The 12,688-nt window shown below is 38.6% G+C and overlaps 2 protein-coding genes across 2 annotated transcripts; one reads left to right on the plus strand and one right to left on the minus strand.

Moving 5' to 3' along the window:
• Window positions 1-104: 104 nt before the first annotated feature.
• LOC113096696 (dual specificity protein phosphatase 19) lies at window positions 105-1,441 on the plus strand. Its single transcript, XM_026262109.1, has 4 exons — window positions 105-354; window positions 738-784; window positions 877-1,029; window positions 1,104-1,441. Exons 1-4 carry the CDS (start codon window positions 129-131, stop codon window positions 1,284-1,286), a joined length of 609 nt encoding a protein of 202 aa, XP_026117894.1. The 5' UTR covers window positions 105-128; the 3' UTR covers window positions 1,287-1,441.
• Window positions 1,442-2,388: 947 nt separating this feature from the next.
• LOC113096695 (purine nucleoside phosphorylase-like) lies at window positions 2,389-6,796 on the minus strand. Its single transcript, XM_026262108.1, has 6 exons — window positions 6,552-6,796; window positions 5,453-5,622; window positions 5,242-5,345; window positions 4,580-4,755; window positions 4,259-4,449; window positions 2,389-3,028 (listed from the first exon to the last, which is right to left on the minus strand). The coding sequence occupies exons 1-6, from the start codon at window positions 6,572-6,574 to the stop codon at window positions 2,811-2,813; spliced, it is 882 nt and encodes a 293-aa protein (XP_026117893.1). The 5' UTR covers window positions 6,575-6,796; the 3' UTR covers window positions 2,389-2,810.
• Between the last annotated feature and the right edge of the window lie 5,892 nt (window positions 6,797-12,688).

A 12,688-nucleotide genomic window follows, 5' to 3' on the forward strand; every position in this document is an offset into this window, starting at 1 on the left:
AAGAGAGGCTTTTATTTTGAAATTGACTGGTGTACCACATTTAAGGTTCCCCGCTTTTTTTTGTTCTGTTTTTACAGCCCCCCTCTCTTCAGTTCCGCGGTTCGATCGATGTAAACCTGTAGATAAAGATGAGCTCTCTGTCGCAGGAGATCCAGGGGTTTTCCGCGGCGCGTCTGAGGAAGCGGAGCACGAGAGTAACGACCGTGACGGGAGAGAAGCTCCTCGAGACACGCAGCGGTGATCTCTTTCACGTGACGCGCGACACGGAGCGCGAGAGTAGCGACGCGTGCGGGTTCGTGCAGGACTCGAGCCTCGACCTGCAAGTGGGCACCATTACACCATTCCTCCTACTCTGTGCGTTATGTCTGCAATGTAGTAATTGCAATATTTATTATGAAACCCCTACGGTGGTTGTGTTATGATACACTGCTGGGTATATCATTATTCCACGAGGATTAATACTATATTTATGGATTTAAATAAATAAAAAAATGTGGCATTTGCATGATACTTTGTGTAACGATGCGATGCATATCAAAGATGAACAACCTTTTTTAAAAGAAAAAAGCTCACCATGATCACCACCAATAATAATATATTTCTTTATGGCAAATTCCAGTTTAACCAAAAATGATATTAAATAGATCTATTATTATCATTAAATCTATTATTAATATTATTATGAAGACTGAGTTTTAACCCTACTCGTTACATTTGACTAATTATATGATTTTTAGCCTCACAGGATGCTGCTCATGATTTAGACACGTTGAAGAAATTAAAGGTAATCAGACTTTTTAAAAATACATTATTTGTGTATATATATAAATAAGCAGGTTTATTGATCTATATAATGTCTGTGCTGTTGTGTTTGAGGTGACTCATGTGCTGAATGTGGCGTATGGGGTCGAGAACGTGTTCCCTGATCTCTTCACGTATAAGACTGTCACCGTGTTAGATCTTCCAGAGACAGACATCACCTCATACTTCCCCGAGTGTTTCCAGTTCATCAAGGAAGCCATGCAGCAGGTGTGTATGTGAAGACACACAGATATGAAGAGATGTGTGTGTGTGTGTGTGAGCTGTTTCTGGTGTGTTCTCAGGGTGGAGTGGTGCTGGTCCACTGTAACGCTGGTGTCTCTCGCTCTGCTTCTGTTGTCATCGGGTTCCTCATGTCCCAGGAGAACATGTCCTTTAATGAAGCCTTCAGCGCTGTGAAAACTGCCAGGCCTTCCGTTCAACCAAACCCAGGCTTTATGAAACAGCTGAAGATGTATAATACATAATGCCACTCAAAGTCTGCTTTTATAAACCAAACATGTAGATGTTTTTCAGATTTCACACAGTACTTGAGGAGTTAATGAGTTAGATATTAGAATTTTTATTTTTATTAAGACTCAAGGACCAGGATTGATTTGCTGTTTTAGTGCCAATATCTTTTTTTTTTCTTCATATTTATATTTTATTAAATATATAAAAATATTTGTATGAATGTTTATGTTTATAGTGGTTGCAAAAATAAAAAATTTGAAACACTCGCTGCTCAGTCTTTACATTTTCATGAGGTTTAGTGGGTGACTTTTATTTTGAAGTCTAAACACATGTCACAACTAAGAAACTGAAGGAACTTTAGTTACATTATTATAAAAATAATTTACAGTGGACCTCTAAATAAATAAATACATTTTTTTTACAATGCACGTTTTAAATATATATATATATATATATATATATATATATATCCAAGTTTTCTCTTAAAAGTCATTTTCTTAAAAAAATGTGGGAGCTTTGATCCTCAACATTACATTATTTGAAGAAACGTATATAATAAAGTGTCAAACTCCAGCTGTAGATGGTACAGACTCCCTGACATCAATGCATTTGGATTAACATACTATAATATATTAACATGAGGCCTAAATATACAAAATCCTATCTTAAAGCATGACTTGTTCATGTTACAGAAGAATCTGAAGAGAGCGTAAAAAGTAAAAGGTTTAAAAAAAAAAAAATACAAATAAAAAACTTCAATGAGTAAAAATGATATTTAAAAATGTAAAATAATGTCATGCAAAATAATGCAATAAATAAATAAAAAATAATGAAAATAAATGCAATAAAAATTAAGAAAAATGCATTTATTTTTGGGGTTAAATATACGGCTATTGAAAATAAATAAAGCGTTTTAAAATTTAGGAGCACGTTTGCATTCACTCTCAAAATCTTTACGTGTTGTCGCAAAAGCATTGCATTCCCCAGAGAAAAGTCTCTCATTAGAGGCTCTGTAGAAATGTTTTTTTTTTTTTGACCGACAGTACACCCATGAATGTGTAATATTAAAATTGTACACAAAACTCACTTTTCCACCATAGACGAGAGGGAGACGGGTTTAATAAATAACCAATTTTACTAATAAAATGTTATAAAACACATAAGACAGACCTTTACAGTACATCTCCAGACAAATACTACAAAGCTATAAAAGTTTTAGAGGATTCACCTTTTAATTTAAGACATCGTAACAAATGGTAAACCTTAACTTAGAAATAATAAACATCAGTTTTATCATTCAGAGGAATGTAACCATTATTTGTCTTATTCTAGAATAAAAATAAGCGCTCTCCTGTTTACAGGGTTTATACATAAGAGCAAGATACCACCGACCAAAAATAAACTAAAACCATCTCCCACTGTAAGATAAAATTCAACAAACATAAATAAGTGGGAGCCAAAAGGAATTGAGCTGTATAACACGGATTTTGAAACCATATCCGAAATGGTCTTTGGTCTGATCTGATCTGAGAGCAGTCTCAAGCGAGATTGTTGTTTTGCTCTAGCCGGGTGACTATGGTGGACACCAGCCTCTCCAGCTGCTCCGCCCTGTGTTTGCCCGTCTGCAGGACCTCCTCATGATTGGCCTTTTCCTCGCTGTTATAGTCCATCACCGCCGTGTTGGTTATCAAAGACAGAGCGAAGACACGCATCCCACAATGCCGTGCCACGATCACCTCGTGAACCGTACTCATGCCTAAAACACAAGAAGTCTGCTTATTAAACTAGCTCACATAGATAAATCTGTATAAATAACTATTTTTAATTACAAGCTTATATTAAAAAGCAGACACTTTTATCCAAGTAGACTTACAGTGCATTCCTGGGACTTACGTGTTCCCTGGGAATCGAACCCACAACCTTTTGCGCGTCTAACGCAATGCTCTACAACTTTATACAGCTCAATATCTCACTGCTCACTAAACTGATGTTAATTTGCATATTTGGTTGAACTCAGGGTACGTTTACTCTACTACTACTACTGGACTAAAAATGGGAATCGAACCCATGACCTACAGGAAAACTAAATGTGTTCCGTTCAAATCTGCGTTAATTTCGTTGACAAATTTTTTCGTCAACGACATTTTCTCACTTCAGACTGCTTCAGTGTGGGTTGTAAATCAATGAATAAAGCAAATTTAAGCCAATCGATTGCTTATATACTAATGTTGACGAATTATGACAATTTTTACTACACAATATTTATATGGTTAGATGTTTTAGATGGTAGTAAGAATGTATCATTTATTTTCCCTCATATGAACTTGAATAAGCAGCTTGCAACTAAAAAAGTCAACAGTGTAGATATTTCAAAATAAGAGTCCCTGTGCATTTCATGCTATATTCCCCAGGTCATTATTGATATTTTGGGTACTGTATTTAGTTTAATTTACATTTAATTAACAACTATTGTAGCTTCTGTTTGGATTCCCCATCACAAGATAGACAGACTAAAAACATTATTACAAATTATTATTTAATAAATAAATAATTTTACTAGTATCAAGTTTTTATGGTTAAAACGTAAGCCATAAAAATATTAATTAATTTAAATAAAATAAAATGTTAACTGAAATTATAAAACAAATCTAAAAAGATAAATAAAACAAAACTTAAACAATTTAATCTTTTAATTTAGATTTGCTAAACCTTATGTACTAAAATAACCAGAATACAAGTAAAAAAAAAATAATGCGTTACAACTGGAATAAATCCTTTAGATTTTAGTCGAATAAATTACCTTAGATTTAGACGACTACAACTGTTTGATATTTAGTCAACTAAAACTTAAAACAATTCAGATGACTAAAATAGGACTAAAACTAAATGTCATTTTTGTTCTAAAACTAAATCAAAATTTGCTGTCAAATCCAACACTGGTTCGAATGTACGAATGTACAAGCTGTACAGCGGACGCGACTCTTACCGACAGCGTCAGCTCCCAGTTTGTGCAGCATGCGACACTCAGCGATGGTCTCGAACGACGGTCCTCCGAGAACACAGTACACACCCTCTCGCAGGAAGTCACTGTAACCCAGCTCCGAACCCACGTCGAGCGCCAGCTGCTGGAGCTCTCGATCGTATGCGTCAGACATGCAGGGGAAACGAACACCAAACCTAAGAGAGGAGGTAAGGTTATATTACGAACAATATGTACAGAAGCAGGTGTGGAATTTCTGCATGTCAAAACAGCTGCGTGTCCTGAATACAGTGCTTAAAGCAACCAAATAAGCACACGTAAACATGCCTTTCATCATTGGGTCCAGCCAGAGGGTTGTTTCCAGCAAATCCAGGCATGTTGAGATGATCTCTGATGATCATGATGTCGCCCACCTTATAGTCCTGGTTCAGACCACCAGCAGCGTTGGTGAGGATCACGGTCTCCACACCCAGCAGTTTGAAGATCCGCATCGGCATCGTAATCTACAACAGAAGAACAAGCTTCGTTTGAGATGCTCTGAATCTCAGGTTGTGATCCATTAGTGCGGGTTTTAGTTGTTGGTCTTTATACACAAGGACATATCTTGATGCATCTTGCTGATATTAGTAGTAAGTTTAATTTTAGCACTGAAAAACCTGTGTGAATGCTACAGTATAAGTGTTCTGGTCTTTGCATACCATAGATTCAGAGAGTTTACTCTTTTAAATCACACACACAACACAACCAGTTAAAACTAATTCAGTTTTCATTAAGGTCATGTGTGGAACAAAGACGGCTCAAATTCCTTCATTTCTAAGAAACATCTTTAGATCAGAGCCCTTTAAGTCAGTGCAACTTGCATTTTCAGTGATATTTAAATACATGGAGTTTTAAGTGTAGTTCTTAAACCCCTTTAGGCCTGGATCATTTACATCTGGATTTCGTTTAAATGTTTTGTACCCAGAGTGTGTTTTATAAGGTGTTTGTACCTTCTGGATGGGATAACCCTCATAGAGATGAAACCGTCCCTGCATGCAGACGCACGATCTCCCCTTCAAAGTGCCAAACACCAGACGGCCTGCGTGACCGTGCACTGCAGAGGAGAAAGACACCCACAGGTTCAGGCAAAATAGAAGAAGTCAATGCAATGATCTTAGAAGATAAAGTACACAATATCGTACATTACACTGAAACCCTCACCTGTGCTCTGGGGGAAGTTGGGGATGTCCTTGTAGTTGAAGGCCACCTGGTCTTTCAATGCATTGGCCAGTCCACCCAAACCCGAACCGCACACGATGCCCACCAGAGGACGCATTGCAGTCTGGGACAGAAGCCAGTCAGCGGTGGCCTGGCAGTCCTCATAGCTGTACCTGCACAGAGAGAATGGAAAAAATGAGGTTACAAGGTCACACACATGACTGTGACCAAACGTGTTTCCAGTGCACTGAATTCACAGCATGCTTCCAAGCCAGAAATCTACACTTGAATATCACACTTATTCTCATAACTGACAAATACACAATAGCATTTGCATATGTATTATATAACCAAGGATGCTGAATATTGTATCCTATTTGAATGACTATGATAAAGCCCGCATAAACCAAATAAAAATATCCTGGCAAATCTGAAACATGAGCCACTGTTTGACACATCACTACTGTGATCTGAGCAGCTGACTGCTAAAATAAACTTCCTGTGAGCATCTATGATCAGTCTATGCAGAAACAGTAACAGAGTTTCATATGAAACTCAATTTCGATTTATAATTCAGTTGCAGCAAATACATTTTAATACAATCGTAAAAAAATATATTTTTTAAAATAACTAGACAATGTCCCTAATTTTAACCTGTCAAGCACTTCTTCAAAAAGGTATTATTGGTTGACCAAAATTAATGGTTGATTAAACATATTTAGAGAGTAGGGTGTCAGATTCTATTGTGCGCATGATGTAAAGTATTTGTCATATGTGATTTAGAATTTTACTGTCGCACATTTTAACAGAATTTCGTTACAAGCAGTTCACATTCAAAAAGAGGTTTATTTCAACGAATAGTACTTCAAAGCGTTCTTCTGAACACCGCAACATTCGATCTAAGAACAGTTCTGTCAATCAAGAAGCGCGCTCGCGCATCACCACGTGAATGGATGAATTATTAGAAACAATCAAACAACGCGCTGTACTATTGCATTGATCGAGTAAACTACATTCACCATCGAAATCAACTCAATCATATGCGCTTTCACTAAAAGAAGAAAGAATAGAAAGTTAGATATGAAACATAATAATCGTTTACCCAGTGGAGCTCTCGGGAAACATGATTAAAATCGCTGGTCAGATCCTTCACAAAATACCCAACTGAAATTTAAACGTTAGCTACTTTTACAGCAACAGATGGTAGACGCGAGCGCAACTTACGCGATGACCTACCAGTGAAACAAATCAGAAAGACAAATGAAACAAACCAACGGAGAACGAGACGCGAGACTGAGTGAATAAACGCGCTTTAACAATCGCTGAAGCGTCGCTCACGTAGCCGGTGTGCTTATAGCTCGTGCGCTTCCGGCGCTCCTCCCCGCGCTCTGACGCACACGAGACGCGAGGCACACCTCCTGACCTGACGCAGCGTGCCCCGCCGCAGCAGTGTTGCCAACTTAGCGGATTTGTCGCTAGATTTAGCGACTTTTCAAACCCCCATAGCGACTTTTTTCCAAAAAAGCGACTAGCGACAAATCTAGCGACTTTTTTTTGACAGACCTTATTTATTCTCTGAGACTCTCCAGTACTGCCGAACGAGCACAAGCGCTCGCGCTCTCTCTCTCTCTCTCTCTCTCTCTCCCTCTCCCTCTCCCCCCCCCCCCCCCACAGGCAGCGCGCGCACACGCATCTCTATCTGCCCTGTTCAGCGAGCAGAGAGGAGCAGCACTTTCAGTTAAAAAAAGATATTCTGTTGCTTCAAACTCTATTTTACATACAAGTACAGTCGAAATCACAGTTCAACCATTGTCTTAATCTTATGTGTATGTTATTTCATAGTCGTGAATAGGATTTTAGTGCACAGATTAACATCTTTGAGAGCTGGTATGTAGTCTTAATGGACCGCGTTTCAGTCATTATAATATTAATTCCGTTGTCTGACAACAGAAACATTAAAATATAATAATAAAAAACGTTTTATTGAGAATTTTTGCAGCATTAAAATGCAGTACATGAGCACAGAAAGGGCGAGATAATATGACGCACCTACGTCATGAATATGGTAATTACCATATGACGTCATCTAGCGACATTTAGCGACTTTTCAGGCAGGGTTTAGCTACTTTCCATTGAAAGAAGTTGGCAACACTGCGCCGCAGGTCCGGACAGGGAGGGATCAACTTTAACAACAGCTGTCAGACTCAACACCTGCTATTAGATTTATGGATGGTTGAACAGCACGCATGCACGTGACTGAGAGTCACCCAAATATAAACACTGTCATGTGGGTCCGTGTGTGTTTGGCTTAAGCAAACTAACCCACAATGAGTCAAGATAAAGACATCACAATCTTTCACACGGATAGCCTCAACTGTGCCTTGCATCTTCTTTGACCTATTTTGTTGAATTTTGAACACATAGAACATATTTTGTCCCGCTTTGCTCTGGCTGTTCCCGAATGAGTCAACATTGCAGAAATGCCTAAGAAAGTCAAAAACGTAAGTCTTTCAACATTCCTCTCATACTCAATCAGGGGTGCTCCCGGAGGGACACTGTCCACACCTAAACGAGGACATCACAGAAGTTACTGCAGCACATGCTTTATTTTAGACCTAACCTGAGAAAGAGACCTACCAGGGTGCTTCAGGAACACAGTTCACGACCCCTGTTGACCTATGACCTGCTTCAAACATATCACATGAGGTAGAAGAGCCTTGGCACCTTGTATAACACACTTCTCACACGTGATCATGCCAGTCAAAACCGTCTTAGGGTTATCAATGAAGATGAAGATGTCATATTTGATCACCTCTGTGGCACAGTTCCCATCAGCCCATTAAATTACTCAATGGCACCATCGCAATTCATGACATCATAATGGTTTTTGTGTAATATCCTGTTTTTGTGATCAGCCGAGTATAAGCATAGTATTTACAGCCTCACCTATAATGATAGGGGGTCTTGTTTTTGCCAAAGTCTCTGTTATGACTGTGTATAATCAACCCAAAAATCACAGCTGAAGAGGAGAAATGGCTGAGCTCAACATGGTTTTCTTTACACAAGCTGACACGCCTGTATCCTGACCAATGGTGTGACCGTTCGGCTCATGATGCCACAAAACAGTTCAGCCTTTTCCGCAGAGGTCACAGCCTGGCAGGAATCAATACAAATGTTCCCCACTGTCCCGCTGCCATGTTCGTTATGCAACCAGTCCTGCAGAACAAGGTCGGGACGTCTCATCTTTATGATGTGAATCAATGGAAATCCTCCATCTAAACACTGTCTGAGCAAAGTCCTTAAATAAATCAGCTTCATTTCAGAGGGGTTTTACTTTTAGATTGAAGAAGCTGCTTCTAATTAGCATGGGTCTTGAATGAATGTAGACTTAAACTCGATTTTTCTCTCACATCCTTTGAATAAACTTCCTGAACAGCAATCATAGAGCTTTAGTAAACGTAAAAATCTTGAACGGTGACTTCTGAGGTTTTCAGCACCTTTCAATGAAGAAGAACGTTGAGAAAACAAATGCGGAAATTTTGGACATTATAAAAGTGATGTAATAGAGAGGGTGGGAATCTTTACGCAACCCACTGCATGCATAACATCTGGTAGTAGACTGTTGTGCATGCCTGATAATTGCAAAGTATATTCACTTCAAGTGTGTGCATGAAAATCACATGCCTCAGTCAGCGCAGGAATTGCAAGCATGTGTGTAGCCATCATACACAGTGACCCCATTGTTCATACTGACTCAGAGTGTGTGCAAAACACATGAAATGTCTGTCTAGCTTGATGTCTTTGAACCTGAGTAGACAGGAATATATGGTTCGGCTAATGCATGCATGAGTCTTTTTATTTTTAATCCATTAAGAAGATTACCACAAGCTCAACTGAGACAAGTCACGAGCAAACTCGAACACATAGAATTTTCCAAGTTTTAATTAACCCAACCCAGAAAGAAACTTTGTGAAACGTTGAACTTGGACTATAATGTTACATAATGAATGAGTGGGTCAATCTGCCTGCCGAAATTCACTGGCAAACATATCTGGACTTGGACCAAAGCAAATGTAGACTTTAGCTTGGTTTTTCTCTCACAGCCTTTCATTAAACTTCCTGCGCAGCAAACACAGAGCTTTAGTTAACATACAGTTTTCAGCAGCTTTCACTGAGGAAGATCATTGAGAAAACATATGAGGAAATTTTGGACATTATAAAAGTGATGTAATGGAGAGGGTTGCGAATTCACAAGTAGACGTCAAGCCATTATCGACTCTTAATAGCAAAGCCAATCAGGTTTTCAAGATGAGCTCACTGCGCTTTATCAGTGTTATGAAAAAATCATCACCTTATGTCAGAATGTGGACACTGCGCCAACCTTCCCTTCATAGAGAACATGCCCTCAGTCTGTCTTCATGGAAACTCTCTAAGGCTAGGCAAGTTTTATTGGCATTCCTTTGTGTCCACCTTAAAACACATTCCATCTCTTTAAGACTTTGTCAGTAACAGAAACCTACTGGAATTGAACAGTTTTAACATGTCACAACAAACCCATTATGAAACTCAGCCAGTCGCAAGAATACAGGCGTCATTCAAATGTAATTCAATTCCAAAGGAGGAAGTCAGATAAAAGTACCAGTCCAGACATATTATCATGTACAGAGGGCTCTTATGTTGTTTTACCATTGCCATTATTTAGGCCAAGGCCATGTACAGGTCAGTCAACACATAATACAGGGGCAGGTGCGTTTCGAGAATAAAAGTGAGTGTCCTGTATGTCCCTCCCTCACGTCTGAATGGAACGGACTGTTTTCTTTGATTAAGATTACAAAACTCTTCATGATTTTTGCAAGTCATTGTATACTAAGGAATTGCTGTAGTGAACTCACTCAAAGACAAATATCCCAGTGGTTATTTAAAGGGCCCTTTCTCTGGCTATTAAAGAATTATTGCCTAAAATTAATTAGTTTGCTTCCATATCATTCCAAAACCATGACTTGATTTCATCCAAGCAACGGCACTGCATTCAATCAAAGCGGATTTTGAAATTTACCACCATTCATTGAAGATGTATCACGCTGGTCTTCTGTTTTTATTGTATGGAGAACAGCAGCTTTGAAGGGCAAACATTGCTAAATTTCTCCATTTGTGCCCCATGGGAGAAAGTTAGTCATTAATAATGGAAAACAGATTAATGCACATTTAGAAGACTGTTTTCTCTGTTTGTCGACAATGACAGGGTCGTTGACGTTGGTCGTGCCTCTTGAAATCAGAGATTGTTCATGCTCTCTCTTTTCTCTCAGACATAATTAGATCTTTGTCAAACAGAGTTGGTTAAGAGAGAATGTATCTGGAGAAATCCACCGCAGTGTCACGTGTGAATCCTGCGAGATTCACTTTGGTCCTCACAAGAGTGCACTTGAAGGCCTTTATTGTTGTGAGTAACGTGCTCCTCCTAAAACTGAACATTAGACGTGCTATTTGAAGCGACGTGTCGTTTCGTATTATGTCAAACGAGTTAAAATGCAAAAGCAAACCTGTCCATGTCCTGCACGTGAGAGAGATAAAGACGATTAGAAAACCAGAAAGAGACGGCATCACGAGTAAATAAAAGATCCTGAAATTCAGTTACACACAAAACACACACCTCTGTTATCTGTTATTTTGCTCTCTCTCTCCTCTGTTTTTTAAGTAACCAAATATTTAATCACACCAAAAGGTTACACACTCTTACACAAAATTGGGAGAAAATCTAAATAAATAAATGAGCAATATAACCATGTTTAATCCCAAACTAATAAATGATGATGAACTGCTCCACTAAACCTGAAACATACTGAGCTGACATGTTTATCACATCTCAGGAGTCTTGTTCATCTTTTTGCCTCCACATTTTAAAGTGTTTGCCGAGTAAAACCAGAATGACTGGATGTCGGATGGGATTTTACACATTTTTACCATGAGTTAGGGTCAAAGGGTTGGAAAATGTAAGTACAAAATGCTTGGAGGGGAATATTATCAGTAAAAGATAACTTCAATTTCTTGCTGTTCTTCAGCCAACTGTTGTATTTCCAAATTTTCCCTTTTATATTTAGTGGAAGAAAGTAAGTCATATATTTTTGGAACAAAATGAAGATGAGTAAATCGCCTCTTTTATTGGATTCTAAATGATGAGAAATTCATCATCTGAAAGGTTATGGTTTAGGAATAGTATGATCTTATTAGTCACACACTTCACTGTTATCTCCAGTCCTGTTAAGAGTTTACAACACATGCAAAGCCTTGATTAAGGACTCTTGTTTTTTGTCCTTTTTTTACTGCATTTATTGGGTATAAAACATCCCCGTAAACAAGCCTTCAGTGGCTCTTTATGGGCACACTATAGGGCTAGCCTAAGGGCCCCCAGCGGGCTGCCAGTGCAGGGCCTCTTAGATTTTACTCATTGGCAAAATGTTGGGCCCTTAGTGCTGGCCCTGCATGGACAGACCTCACTTAGCACACACTGTTACTCTACAACATGGGTGTCCGTTCTGGTCCTGATCAAACACAACTGAGCCAACTAATTAGGATCTGAAGGAGCACTTGATAATTACAGACAGGTTTGTTTAATCAGGGATGGAACTGGACTCTGTAGGAAGGTAGATCTCCAGGAACAGGATGCACCCTTGATCTATAAAGGCCCCTGTATACTTCAAAGGAAGTTCGTTTGAATTTTTTATTTGGTTGCAAAAAGAAGTTTGTAAAGTCTGAGCGACGGTGTACTGTGTCCGAACATTCCAACACCCCTGCACTGCTGGAGGGGGTGTAGATTAATGTAAACGTGTCGCGACGCTCGTGTGTATGCCCTAAACACCCCTCACGAAAATAAGTTTATTAAAGTGTGCTTTTAGTATACTTTTAAACTTAAAACAGGAAAGTATGCTTTTAGCTTACTTTATGTACTTCTCAGAAATATACTTTAAATAACATTTACATATACTTGACTTATACTTAAGAAAAAGTCTAAATATATTTGACCTATAATAGTGCTCCTAGAATCTGTGTTTTCATTATTATACAGTAGAGGGCGCTAGTACACATGTTCTGCAAAGAATAATAATAAAAAAATGATACCAACACATGTAACACGATCATCTGACATAAAACAGCATCAAAACTGTTACGTTATGGAATAAAGTGTTGACAGATGAAGAGGTAATAATTACAAGCTCTGGGGTGTTGATCTATTCCATCTAC

This window comes from Carassius auratus, unplaced genomic scaffold (genome assembly GCF_003368295.1).
Source record: "Carassius auratus strain Wakin unplaced genomic scaffold, ASM336829v1 scaf_tig00216014, whole genome shotgun sequence".
In the NCBI taxonomy this organism is placed as follows: Eukaryota; Metazoa; Chordata; class Actinopteri; order Cypriniformes; family Cyprinidae; genus Carassius; species Carassius auratus.